General features: G+C 49.1%; 1 protein-coding gene across 1 annotated transcript in view; it reads left to right on the top strand.

Annotated features, from left to right (window-relative positions):
- The window catches only part of UBTD2 (ubiquitin domain containing 2), a gene marked incomplete at its 5' end in the record, with an annotated part of 45,288 nt that extends 34,397 nt beyond the window's left edge, over positions 1 to 10,891 (top strand). The window contains one exon of the mRNA XM_082291528.1: positions 5,232 to 10,891. Within this exon, the coding sequence (XP_082147654.1) occupies positions 5,232 to 5,629 (398 nt within the window). The 3' untranslated portion in view covers positions 5,630 to 10,891. The remainder of the gene's footprint in view (positions 1 to 5,231) is intronic.
- Between the last annotated feature and the right edge of the window lie 3,547 nt (positions 10,892 to 14,438).

The following is a 14,438-nucleotide window of genomic DNA, read 5'->3' on the forward strand; positions in this document are numbered from 1 at the left end:
CCAGTTGCCACACGTGGGAACGAGCTGCTCCTGCCCACCAAGCAGCTCCTGGAGCACTGGGATCTCCTGCTGGCCCTGGGAGTTGTTCTCCAGCGTGGAATGGAGCCAGACTGATAATGTTCCCATAATGGAAGAGCTGGTTTTCAGGCAATTGGGAATGAGAATTATTAAATGCTTAATACTCATTATCTGCAAACCCCATCCTTTCAGGAGCTGGAGTAACAGAGGGAGGGTGGGGATGAGAGCAGGGCTTAGCATCCAAATTGCACCTTTGTCCAGGAGCTTTCTGGCAGTTAAAATTTGCATAACCCATGGAAATTTCGGGTGGAAGAAGCACGGGGGGGTGGTTTATTCTCAAGTTTATTTCCCCCACGCCATTCGTTCTTGTAGCTGCCTTACTGTCCTCTGTACAAGGCACTGGCTTGCACGAGTATTCCCACACATTTCCCTCTGGAAAATGGGAAAACCACATTGGTAACAGCAGCCTTGGACACTTCCAGGGATGAATTGAGCAGTTTTTAAGTCAGGAAGAGCTTTTTGGTGTGAACTCCTCCCAGTCTGGGCTGCTTGGAGGGGAGTGGAACAAAGCACTGCGTGTTTGCTCTTGTCCCAACCCTGCTCCCGTTCTGCACGAGCCACCTTCCACCTCTTCCACATCAGGACAGGGACTTTTTTCCTTATGAAATCTTGGATTTCCCAGCTCTGACCTGGAATCAGCAGCTAATAAAGATGAAGAGCTAATTCAGCTTTTCTGCCTCATCTTTGCTCTCTAGCAATTTCTGTGCTGTCAGACCCAGAGACCCCTTTGTTTTCCTACTGAATTTCAGGCATCAGTGATTTATGTTGGGTTCAAATCAATACTCCACAGGTAAAAGCTCTACTATTCCCAATTTATTCAGCAATCCAGGCTCAGCTTGGCTTTGGAATGGAGATTTTCAGTCAGAAAAACAACTGAACCAGCTGTTCCTTGGGCAAATGTGTTATACACAGACAGTCTCCTTAAATTAGCTGAGTCTCACTGCAACGCCACATTTTGGGTTATGTTGTCTTCATTTCTCTTCCTGCAGCAAATCTCTCTGGGAGAAGGGGAAAAAGAAAGATGGAAATCTGCTCAGTTTTTAAGTTTTGGTTGTTTCTGAGCAATGCTTCTCAGGATTGCTCTAAAACTTAAAGTACAGGGCACCTTATGAACAGAAAATCAGAATTTTCCTGAGGAGGATGGTGTGCAGCTTAAGGAAATGCCAAAATGCCGTTTCAAATGCATTAAACTTTTCGTGTTTTCAGGTGAGTGTGGCCATATTTGCTTGACTTAATAACTCCTGCAAAAGTTGACCTTCCTGCCATTGAGATCTCTTAAATTGTTGGTCCTGCAGGAGGATAAGTAAGTGCAAACTCTGAACTGCTTAGGGGTGGAAGCAGCACTTTAACCAGTCCATTTTCGTGTTTTCCCTTCCCAATCCAGTGAAATATCCTAATAGTCTTCATAAAACAAAGTTTTTTGTGGCTTGCAAGGCAATTGATTTCAAAATGTTCCCGTTCCTTATGCTTGATGATCACATCTGCTTATTTTTCTCTCTGAAATTCTCAAGCTGTCTCCTACCTGGAGAACAACCAACAAGAAGCTCTGCCTTCCAGAATTCTCACTCTCCAAGCCGGTGTTACTTCTGAAACATTAAAATAATCCCATCTGCTGTTGTTTTTGCGTTGTATCTTCGTGTCTGCCACCCTCCCTTCCTTCTCCTTTCCTCCTGGAATCTGCCCCTTCCAGGGCTTTCTTTGGATGATCCAGCAGTGAAAACTCCCAAGTACCACCTCACCTTCCAGGCTTTGGCATCTGAACCTGCTCTGGTTTGGGGAGGGAAAGGGAAGCAGGGAAGGGAAATGAGGCCCACTTGGGCTGTGGGATGGTTGTTCCCTGCAGCTCTGAGCAGCTCTGTGCTGCCTTTTCCTCCTCTGGTTTAAGGAGGCTGTGTCCTTCCTATGCTGGAAGGACCCTGGTTGCCTAAGTAACAGAAAAACCTGAAAAAATATTTCTTTCTCTCTCGTTTTCCTCTTGCTCATAAAAGCTTGATATTCTTTTAGTGCCCCTCCCAGCTGAGTGTGGTCCAAGCTGATGCATCCTGCAGGAAGGATCAGAAATGTGATTTTCAGGTAGAACAGCAATGTTAGGAGGTGTTTGCTGGGTGGGATGTTTGATTTCCTGTGGTGCCTCGGTGAAGAGCTGCCACCTCTATGGTGGGATTGGCCTTGCTGTGGTGGCTGGGGGTGATTCCATCACTTCTCTTCCTCTCCAATAACTCGTGTCTGCCTTCATCACTTCAACCAACCTCACACTTAACTCCTGGTTAACTCAGCCATTCTTCACTTCGGAGCTCCACCGTGCCACCCCCTCATGTTCTGCTTGTTTGTGACACCTTGGAGGGTGTGAGGCTCTCCAAAGGTCACTTGACCGAAAGTTGTGATGGCCTGAGGGAGTGAGGTGGCTGAAGGGGACTGTGCTGGGTGTGCCTGGAGGGGCTGGGGCACAAATCCTGTGAGAAGCAGCTGGGAAAGGGGCTCAGGCTGGAGCAAAGGAGGCTCAGGGGGGACCTTGTGGCTCTGCACAAGTCCCTGACAGGAGGGGGCAGCCGGGGGGGTCGGGCTCTGCTGGCAGGGAACAGGGACAGGAGGAGAGGGAACGGCCTCAGGCTGGGCCAGGGCAGGCTCAGGGTGGGCAGCAGCAGGAATTTCCCCATGGAAAGGGTGCTCAGGCCTTGGCAGGGGCTGCCCAGGGAGGTTTGGAGTGCCCATCCCTGGAGGTGTCCCAGGAAGGGCTGGAGGTGGCACTCAGTGCTCTGGGCTGGGGACAAGGTGGGGATGGGGCACAGGCTGGGACTTGATGGGCTGGGAGGGTTTTTCCAACCAAAATGATTCTGGGATTCATTGGAGTTGGGGCCCAGCACCTCCTGTCCTTGGAGCTGTGGCTCGGCCTCAGCAGGTGCAGAGTGCTGGTGTGGAGGGGATGCTGCTGCTCTCAGTAATCACCTTCTTTAATCAATAGATCTGCTCCTAAAGCCCCTGATTGGCAGGTGAAGGGACTTGGGACATTTTCACCAGGATGAACAGAACACTGGGATTACTGGTGAGGTTTGCAATAACCTGTTCTTACATTACCAGTTTGCTGTAAACCATTCCTCGGTCTGGGATGGGACTGTGGGGTTTTATTGGCAAGAGCTTTCCTCTGCTGTGTCTTTTTTCTATTTATTTCTTTCTTTTTAGCCACAGACCTCCAAGTTAGCTGCTGTTGGAGAGGATTTGTTTTAATATTGCTTATCTGATGATGATTAAGGAATCCAGTGTTTATAGCATAAGCTTTGACCTTGATGTTAGTTCAGCTGGGCGACGAGATAAATGATGAAGAAATTCCTCAGCAAGCTCCCCCCATGTTATTTAAAATTAACTCTTTGAGGTGCTCTTCTAAAGCTGATGCATTCTTTTTAACATACGTGGCTTTTGAAGAAATTTGAGCTGCTTTAGCTGTATTGAAAGGCTGTTGAGGTTTGGATTTTGGCTTTTTTTTAGCAGCAAACTTGTTTCTATGTCTGGAATTCAGTCCTGTGCCATTTAGCAAATCGATGAGGAGTGAAATGAATGTTGTAAAACAGAACTGAAGTGTGGGAACTTCAGGCTTGGGTCTGTAAATGACAAAGAACATTAAAGGGTTTGGGTCCAATACAACTTCGATAAAAGTTGGTTTGCTCTGAAATTCATTAATGGTAAAACACTGTAATGAGCTGATGTAATTATATCTTTTTATTTCCTTTTTTCTTTGTTTTTCTCTCATAAATCTCAGGGCACAGCTGCCTTGGTGCTACCTGCACAAACAGAAAGCCTAAAGACATTGATCTTTTTATTGATTTCCTCTGTGTGTTTCCACCAACACAAATTATCCTTAAAAAAAGAGGATTTCTGTCCAAAAGTTTCCCAGCAGAAGATGCTGCTGTTATGCTGGGCTGGGTGACACCACATTTCCCTGTGTTGTAATTTTATATTGTGGTAATTTTGCTGATCAAACAGCAAAGTTTAAGACAACTCAGTGTCAGCATAAAAAAAAAATTCAAACTAAAAAAACCTCTTAGTTTCTAACAAGGAGCACTTGGCTGTGGTGTGCAGAACAGAGTCAAAGAGGCTTTTTAATATTCTGTAGCTCAAGGACTTGGCTCCTCTTCAAACATTCCCAGCTCCACAAGGATGGGTAATTTGGCAAGTGACCGTGCCCCCTCTAGGGGCAAAAATGTGGAAATTTGGTCTACAGGTAAGTTCAGACCAGGGGAGAGAGGGAGAGGCTGGGGGTTTAACCACAGAGAGAAGGGGATTCCTGCTGGGATTTGGGATGCAGCTGCCTCAGTTTGCCAGGCTCTGCTTTCAGCCTTCTCTCACTTGAATTCTTTAAACAGCCCGGAAAATGTGCTGCTTTTCCAGGGTAGTGCTCGGAATCTATTTTATAAACCGGAATCTATTTTATAAAGTTACACTGTGCAAAACTCAGCTTTCATTTGATGCTTCAGCGTGTGTTAGAATTCCTGTGCTCACAGCCAGGTTCTCCAGATTATCCCAAGGGAGTTCAGGGAAATAAAAATCCCTCCTGACACTCCAGGGCTTTGAAGGTGGGAGTCAGAGATGCTGTGGAAATACAAAATCCATGCTGGGCGCCGCTGCCGTGGCGGCGATGGAGCCGCAGACTTGGGTGGCCGTGTTTGTTTGTCCTGGCAGTGCTCTCTAAACACGAGGCCTGTACCAAACCATTTCAGCAATTTGGGGATGTTCGAGAAGTTCCAAAATGCTCCTTTCACGGCGCTGTCCTGCATTTTCACAGCTCGGGGTCAGCGTGCTGGAATTGGTCCAAGTGGCCTTTGCTGGGTGCACGCGTGTCCTGAACCTTGGCCATGCTGCTGCTGAAAGATTCCTCCTTGAAATGACAGCAGCACATCCTCATCCTTCCTCCCTGCTTTGGAAGTTTATCTGGAGGGAGGGGAGTGTTTGGCTTTTATGGGATGCTTTTATCTCAACCCCAAGTGTGCAAAGATGGGGCATTGATGCTTTTTGATGATTTTTGTTTGGTCCTTTAAAAGCTGAATTCAGGCCTCACCTCTTGGGTGGTTGAACAGCAGGATAAAACTTCCCAGAGTGACCACTCCAGTGTTAAATGTACCAGGAATTCCCACTCATTCTCCCCCTCTTCTCTCCTTAAGGTGCTCTTACGGAGTGTTACGATGAACTGGGCAACCGCTACCAGCTCCCCGTCTACTGCCTTGCCCCACCCATCAACATGATCGAGGAGAAGGGTGACCTGGAGACTCTGGATATTCCTGACCCCCCTCCCAATTCCGGGCACGAGTGCCAGCTCCGCCTGCGCCTGTCCACGGGCAAAGACCTCAAGCTGCTGGTCCGCAGCATGGACACCGTGTACCACATGAAGCGGCGGCTGCACGCCGTGGAGGGAGTGGAGCCGGGCAGCCAGCGCTGGTTCTTCTCTGGGAGGCCCCTGGCAGACAAAATGAAACTGGAGGAGCTGAAAATCCCAAAGGACTACGTGGTGCAAGTCATTGTGAGCCAGCCCTTAGCAAATCCCACCCCGGTGGAAAACTGATTTCTGCTCGTTTATGGATTCTTCTCTCCTGCGTCTCTGTTGTGGGGTTTGTTTTCGCTGCCCTCTCTTCTTCTGGGGTTGTCCTGCTCGTGGATGGGTTGCAAGAAATGACCAGCAAAAATTCCATCTGTGATGGAGATCTGCAAAAACATAAAAATGTAACCTGGCCTCTGGGGTTTGCCTGATCTCGTATAGAACACGACAGCAGGAAGAACAGGGCAAGGGCAGAGGAAGGAAGGGAAGAGAAGGGAAAGGAAGGAGGGAAGAGATTGTTCACTTAATACAGCTATGTAATGATCCTGAAACTATCAGTGGTGTCCTGATCCATGAGGCCTGAGCAATAGAGAGCACTTTTATTTTAAAAACCAACTTCGAACGGAATCAATGTATCCAGTTCCCTATCAGCAGCACACACAGTTCCTGCAGGAAGGAGCCGCTCACAGGGATCCCTCCGGGCGTGACCGGGCTCTGCTGGGCACAGCCAGCCCTGGGCTGTGGGGCTGGGCTGGGGTTTGCTCTCTGGCAGCTCCTGGTGATGCTCAGAGCGAGCAGTTGTACATTCCAAGGTGGCAGTGCAGCCCTGTGCCACCGCTGGCTCCCGAGCCGGCGCTCAGGCAATAAGTGAGCCTGTCTCCTCACGTACTGTACTGTAGCTCACCTGCCCCAACACCGGCTCAGCCTCTGTTTCCTGGCTCGTGGGCACCTGAGCCTGTGCCTGCTGAATTCCCTCAGAGCACAAAGGGAGGCTGTGCTCAGGGGAGCTGAGGTGAGCGATGTGCTGTGCCCCCGAGCCCCTCTGGCCCACAGCATCCCAGGGCCGGGTTACTCTGCACTTCCTCCCAGCTGCAATGGATTATGGATTGCAGCTCCCCATGCTTCCCTAGAGGGCACAAAGCATGGAAGATGGTGAGGATACAATAGCACACAGTTCCCAGCTTTCGGGGTGTCACTGGAAGCCAGCCTCGGAGCTGTGGTGACTGTCCAGGACAGCTGGAGGTGTCCCCACCAGCACAGAGCATGGCCCTGGGCTTCCCCAGCCTGCAGAATGTAACAGGGGCCCTTGCAGCAGATGACAAATCCTTTTGTAGTCTCAGAAATCAGAGCATGGTGGGGCTGGGGGGATGTTCCCCCAGCTGGAGCTGCTCTGTGTCGCCGTGGCTGCTCTGCAGCCCTGCCTGGCACTGCCTTTGGTGGAGATCAAGGCCCTGCTCTTTTAATCAGGATTTTGTTTGCTTGGGGTTTAAGCCATCACTGAAAGCACTTCCTCCAAAGTCAAACGTGCTACTAAGATGGGAATAGCAGATTCTTCCTGGTTTCTGTCTTCCCTCTGTGAATTAAGTGACGCTGGGGGGTTACCTTGACGATTTTAAACTTGTTACTTCTGCTCCTTCAGTAATTCCATAGAAATCAAGGTTCTGGCCCTCAGAAACTCTGAGGGAGTTCTTGCACCAGAGTCAGGATGATGGAGGTCACTTGGACATCCCAGCAGGTGGAAGCAGAATTTCACTGATGGTTGGGAAACAGAGCCACGTTTTGTTTGCATTTCCTGCCCCACTCAACTACAGCTTTTTTTGGTCTTCATTTTGTTTCAAACCTGTGACAGCTCCACTGGCCCCACAATTTTAGGATGCCTGAAATGCGGTGGCAGAGCTGTGGAAAGGAAAATTCCCTGTTCTCATAATCACCAAAGTGACTTGCTTTTCTTTCCTATTTTCTTTTTTTTTTTTTTTTTTCTTCCCTTTATTTTTAAAGGTGGAAGTGAGCTGATCAATACTAACCTGAAACGAGTGTTCTCTTGTGGAGGTTTTTTTAGGCAAATTTGATTTACTGTACTTGAGGTTTTTCGCAGCCAAATCTTTTTGCATTCCGGGGGAGGGGGGAATATTTGCTACATAAGCAAGTCAAAAAAAAATAAAAATCTCTCTTGGGTTTTCTCTGGGCAAAGGATGGTTTCATGCCAGGAAGACATGTTTTTAAGGCATAATTTATATGTCTGGTGTGATGGGTTAAGGAGGAGCAAACCAGGAGCTGTGAACACTAAAACATCACTTCTTTATTTTTGTAGGATCCTTTTTTTTTTTTTTTTTTTTTTTTTTGGGGGGAATTTTTTTCTATTTTCATTCAGACAATTGTCACCAGGTGCTGGTTTTGAGGTGTAGGGGCTGGCATTGCTCCTTCTTCCCCTGAGCTGGAAAAGGCTCTGTTTTACAGCACTGTTCAGATGATTGTGCTGTATATGAATTGGTTTGATGGCAGGGAGAAAAGGTGATGCTCTGAAGGCCACGTTGTGAGTGGGTTCTGAGTAGAACAGAGATTTTGTTCGTGAGAATTCTCTTTACCAGCCTCCCCCCTCCTTAATCACATATCAAAACCTGAAAGAATTTGATGGTGAAATGCTTTTAGAGGTGACAGTGAAGAGTTTGACCCTCTCTCTATAAAGTGACAGCAGTACTGAGCACGTAACCCTGCAGAAACACAATTTTACAAGATTTCTGTTAGGAAAGAATTTAAAATTTCAAAATAAATGTTAAAAAATATCAGTAACAAGCTGTAAAGGCGCACAGCTGACAGGGCCACGTATAGAACTGGAAGTTGTGACATCACTGGGAGGACATTTGTGTCTCAAATGCCTTGAGTTTGCCCTAAAAACTGGGGTTTGGTGCAGATTCCAGAGCAGGGGAGCGGGCTGGGAGTATGGGATGAGTTTTGGAGCAGAGGGGGTGTCCCCTGAGGGGAGGGAACTTTATTTGAGTGCAGGGCCTGGCTGAAGTGGCACCAACCAGGGGCTGCTCGGGAGAGGGTGGATCACCCCCAGGGGAGGATGGATAACCCCTGGAGAGGATGGATAACCCCAGGGGAGGATGGATAACCCCAGGGGAGGATGGATAACCCCTGGATTGCAGCAGGAGGGTGCTGGCAGCATGGCCTGGCTGGGTTTTGGCCCTCGGGGTGCTGTCCCCACCCTCAGAGCCAGGGGTATCCATGGTGTAACAGGATTTTAACGCACACCACACACACCAGAGAGGAGGAGTCAGTCTGGGCTTTTTTAATTCCCCCCCTCAGCCCTCTGTGCCATTCCTGCTCAGCTCTGCCTGGGAACTGATGCCAGGAGCATCTTTTTTACCCTGTCAGCGACAGCTCTGTTTGACACAGCTCAGATTTTTCTACTCTTCTTTGTCACTTCTGCCTGAGCCAGGAGTAACGACCCGATGAAAGTCACACTCCTGAACAGCTCGAAGGGCAGAGAGGCACAAACACCCAGAGCCTGCCAGGGCCAGGGAGCCCCAAAAAAGCCCCAGGTGTGCTGCAGGTGCATTTGGGGCACTGCAGGAGGATGCTCAGGGTTTTATTCCCCACCCAAGTGACAGCTGCTCCTTCAGAGCCCCCCCAGATGTCCCTGCCTGCCTTGGTGCATCACAGTTTTTGGGGGTCCTCTGCACAAAACACAGCTTGGGCTACATTTTCGGAAAGCCTTTGCTTCTCTGGAGCTGGGGAATATTTTGGGAAATGGAATGGTGCGAGTTGGTGGTGTAATAAGGTGGGTTTTTAATAAACACCCTGAATTTGGGGTGTAACAACACCAAAAAACCTCAGCCCGGGAGCAACCAAACCAACCCCAGCTTTTCTTTGCCTTGCACAGAAAGTTGCTTTGGGGAGGAAAGAGGGAATCTTGGGAGCAACTGTGCATAATGTTTGGTGAAGGTCAGTTGATAACTCGATAAAATATTGCTGTAGTGTGATGTGCTTCTGCCTGTATATCCATTGTTAGTAAATAATGTAAACTCCTTTTCTGAAAAGTATTAAAAATACAAAAATACTCTTTGTTACAATGCTGGGATGCTTTTAGCCACGGAGCTCTGGGAGCATTTTTGCTGTGTAGGTGTTGACAAAGTGAATGCTGAATGTTTCTCCATGTCTGTGATGCTTCAGAAGTGGAAGGGGCAGCTGCATTTCTGGCTCTGGAGCTCTTTCCCAAACTTTTCCATGTTCCTGTACAGACATCCAAGACCCTGCACCTTATGCAGAGAATGTTTACATTAAAAAAAAAAAGGAATTTTCTTTTTTTTTTTTGGCTTTTTCCCTGTGCTGCTCAGATCCTGTCACTTTGAAGTGAAAAAAGTCTCTGTTAGAAGAAGGGGCTTGGTTTTTGGTTTTTTTTACCTTTGCCCTTCCCTGTAATCAAATCCCTCCTGGATCGTGGCTGGAAGCTCTGGGACAGCTTGGACTCTTTCTGGATTAGAGGTGTTTGAGAAGGGTGTTTTAAAAAACAAAACCTGCTTTGGGTGTGGGCATGGGGTGTGGGCATGAGCTGTGTCCACTCCTGAATTTCCTTGGAAAACAGCAAAACGTGCTCCAACCCCTCTGGATGTCGGTGGCTGCCTCGCAGATTCCCTGGGAAGCCTCGGAGTTGGATTTCCCGGCACATCCACGTTTGTGTTTCCTCCCCAAATGACAAATGTCCTGCTGTTCTCTCTGCAGCCACAAACACTTCTGGTGGTTCCTGATGGAGACACAAGTCTGCTCCAAGACTTCCCTTCCCAGGAATTGTTTGAGATTGCTGTGTCCTGCAGGTGCCTCTCCTCTCCCGAATTCCATCTGCGCGGATCCTCCGGAGGGATGGGCTTGGAGCTCTCCTTCCCAAGGGAGACACTTCACTGAGCCTACACCAGGCAGGCAGCTGGAAAATGAGGTGTTTTAACCAACACGCTCCTTAAAGTGGACTTTGAGACTTTTAATCAATGTGTCTGCTGGATTTTCCATGGAAAATCGTGTCCCAACCCTCCGGGCAGGGCCACGCTCCGAGGGTCGCTCCAGAGGAACTCTGGATTTGTCCACTTCCCACATGAAGACCATTCAGTCAGAGCCACGGGGCAAAGAGACAACTTCAAATCCTGACTCCTGCCTTAAAACCTTCCGTTCATCTTGAGCTCCAGAAAATTCTGCACCTGCTCATTCCCAAATCCTGGTTTTTTGGTTTTTTTTTCCCCTTTAGGAAATCAGAATCCGCTCCAAAGGCTGGAGACAATTTCAGGCAATTGAAAGCAAAAGAAATTGGAGCTGGTGGCTTTATTAAAACAACAAACTGGTCTTGGCTTAAAAAAAAACCCCTATTTGTGCCTCTCAAGTCCAGGGAATGTTTCAAAAGAGGTGGATTTGAGGAATGATGGCCAGGACTGTCGGGGACACTTGGGGACACTTGGCTTCCGTGTGCTCTGAGCAAGGGGCTCGGCTCTGTGTCCTCTCTGCCTCATGGGAATGGCTTTCAAAGATGGCTGGTACCATCAAATTTGTACTTCTTGAATAAATACCTTCATTTTTATGGTAAAGCTCTCGGCTGTGCGTTTGTTTGTGCCGTGGGATTGACATTCCCATTCCCTGGGATTTTGGGATTGACCCAGGAAAGAGCCAGCATGGGGGGATTCCAGGGGTGGGGCTGTTTCTTTCCCCTCTTAAGTTTAGGAACACTTTTAGAATCAAATATTTGTGTAAAAAAGGCTTTTTAAATATTTTTCCCCTCCCTGCTTAGGGAAGAATTCCAGAATTCCAATTTTATCCTGCTTTGAACACCGAGTAACTTCCAAACTGCTTCATGGATTTTTATCTGGTGCTTTATTTCACAGATTGTCTCCAGACTGATAAATTACATGGGTTTTTAATTTTTTATCCTAGGAAAGATCTTTTACTGCTGAGAGCAAACCACCCTGAATTTCCACTGGAAACACTGTGCAAATTTCCTGTATTTCAACCAAACCAAACCAAAAAAAAAAAAAACCAAAAAACTTTTTCTTCCCCTGCATTTAAAAATTAAAAATACTCCTGGCCGTCCCATGCCTTAAGAAATCCACTCAGTGTTCTTTTTCCTCCTTAAATTTCCTCAGTGGGGCTTTTGGTTGGGAGCTGGAATTCTCCACTTCCTCCATTACCTCTGCTACCCTTGAGGGACACATTTTCATACCAATTTGGGGCTGTGACAATGTTTTGTCTTGCAGACAAGGTGTGAAATCCGTGGAGAATGCAGGGCCTGGAGCTGTGCTCAGACACCCAGGGTGGGTTTGTGCCTGGGTCTGGATCAGCTCCTTGCTGAACAAAAATAATAGATCTGGGTAATTGTCCCGTAATTACATTCCCTGATACTTTGTCTTCATTCAGGTCACCACTTTCATAGTCTTGATTAACTAGCAGAGGTATCAGAGGAGTAGGAGTAATTCTTTGTAGGCCACAGCTAAATATTTCCATTTTTTCTTAAATAAAACTCAAGAGGTTAGGGTGATTTCACTGTAGAATTTGGGATGTGAGTTACAACCAGCCAAGGGTGTGATTTTCCTGGGAATGTTTCCCCTTACAGATATAAACCCATACAATTTTCATTCCTTTTATACGGCAGTGTGTACATACAATGTCTTTAATTTATCCATACCTCCCTTTTTTAATAGATACACATAAAACAAAAGGTGCAAAGCTTTGTATGCAGCCATTCCATGGAATCACAGGACACTTGGGGTTGGAAGGGACCTTAAAGACCATCTTGCTCCAAACTTTTTCCAAGGGCAGGGGCATTTCCCACTACCCCAGGTTGCTCCAAGCGTTCCATGCGGGATTCCAGCCTCCGTGACAGGCCAGGGGAGGCCCTTGGAGGCTGGAATTTTGTAGTTTAATGAATCCCTCATGCCGCAGCCATCCCGCTTCCTCAGGGAAACTCCGGTGGCAGCGTTGGGACGGGGCTCCGTGGCATCCTGGGCTGTGGGTGAGGTGAGAGGGGGAAAATAAACCATGGGGTGATGTTCCGGTTTGGCCCAATTTAGAAATGTATCCTCTGAGATATAATAATATATCCTCAGTTTAGAGGCATAGAAAGGCACAGGAATTGATTTCTGGGCATAGGCAGCGATGTGGGATACACACCATAAGGTCACCCCGAGACAGGTGAACAGCCAATATTTAGCAAAGGAGACAAAACTGCCTCTCTTCCCTTCTCTCCACGAGGCCTTAATTAGGTGGGTTCATTAACGAAGCCCACGGCGTTCCCTGTTGTGGGGCTGCCCCTCAGCGCTCCAGCAGGGATTCAGGGGGATGCGGAGCAGGAGCCACCCCTGGGAGTGACCGGAGCCTTGGAGAGATCCCAGTGCGTCCCAGTCACACCAGTCTGGCTCCGGGGACAGGAGAGGGGCGGTTCGGGGAGGAGGTGACACCTGCAGCAGGCCTGGGGATGCTGTGGGGCGGAGGCTGAAGTGCAGCTGAGTCAATCCCTCCTGATGCTGGAGAAACCCCCAGGGAATTGCCGGGCTGCCGCTCTGGGATTTACTCGCTCTGTGAATCGCTGCCTCTCCGTGGCGACTGGGAGCTGAGCCCAGGGGCTCGGGGATGTGAGGCCGTGGTGTTCCCGGGGAAAGGATTCCTGGGAGCGTTCTGGGAGCGGGCTGCTCCTGCTGGGATGCTCTCCGGGATCCCTCCCGTCCTCTTTTGTTGTTGTTGTTGGCTTTTGTCCGTGCAGGAGACTGCAAACATTTAGGATTCCCTGCAGTTCAGCTGCTAATTTTGGAGAGGAGATAGATTCCACCTTACCATGAGTTATTCCAGAGAAAGACCCCAAATCCAGGCTCTCCTCCCTATTTCCAGCAGTTTCCCGACTGACTTGGGAGAAATCAATCCCAGCTGATGGCCTGGGGCTCATCCCAGACGTGTTCCCGGCTCCCAGGGCACCTCCCTGGCACACGGCTGCTGCTCTGCCCTGCGAAACGAGCTGCAGATGTTGGAGTGATTCACAACATCTGGATGCTGCAGTGGCCGGGGGAGCGGGAGGAGCCCTCACAGCTGGGGCACAGCCCCTGCTGAACGCGGCCTTTTAACCAGGCAGCCCTGAAAGGACACGATCGACACAATTTGGGGCTAAAAAACCTCATTCCAGGAAAATACTGGGAGGGCTTTAGAACTGCCCAGAGGATGGAGGCTTTGGTACCTCCCTGGGCTAAAAACCACCCAGAGCGGGGGCTGCAAACCTGCAGGGCTGAGGTACAACCACCTCCAACAAATAATTGAGGAGACTCTGGTTGGACATAAAGGAGAATTATCCATAAAAACAGTAACCCAGGGACCTGGCAGCAGAAAGGAGGAGCAAGTGCAGTGATCTCCCTCAGTTCCTCGTGCCCCTGCAGCAGGTGGGGATGCTCTGCTCAGGGCAGGAGGGTTTAGGAAGAGACGATGAGCAGTGATTTCCTGCTTGGAAAGAACACGTGGAGCACCAAGCAGTGCTCACATCCAGACAATGAAGGGGATCTCCTGCTTTTCCCACCCGCAGGAAATGCCAGAATCCTGCTGCTTCCTGCCATGGAGCTGCTGCTGCTGCTGCTGGGTTTGGGATGTGCTGGGAGAGTGACCGACAGCAGCCAGGCTCCAAAGCTGCTGTCAGAGAGTCACGGAGTGCTTTGGGTGGAAGGGACCTTAAAGCTCATCTTGTTCCAATCCCTTTGCCACAGGCAGGGACACCTCCCACTGTCCCAGGCTGCTCCAGCCCCAATGTCCAACCTGGCCTTGGACACTGCCAGGGATCCAGGGGCAGCCACAGCTGCTCTGGGCACCCTGTGCCAGGGCCTGCCCACCCTGACAGGGAAGAATTCCTTCCCAATATCCAATCCAAACCTGCTCCCTGCAAGTTTGAATCCATTCCCCTTGTCCTGTCTCTCCATCCCTTATCAATTGTCCCTCTCCACCTTTCCTGCAGCTCCTTCAGGCACTGCAAGTCCACAATGAGGTCACCCCAAATCTTCTCTTCTCCAGGCTGAACAATCCCAGCTCTCCCAGCCTTTCCTCC

Source organism: Coloeus monedula, assembly GCF_965178545.1.
Source record: "Coloeus monedula genome assembly, chromosome: 15".
NCBI lineage: Eukaryota > Metazoa > Chordata > Aves > Passeriformes > Corvidae > Coloeus > Coloeus monedula.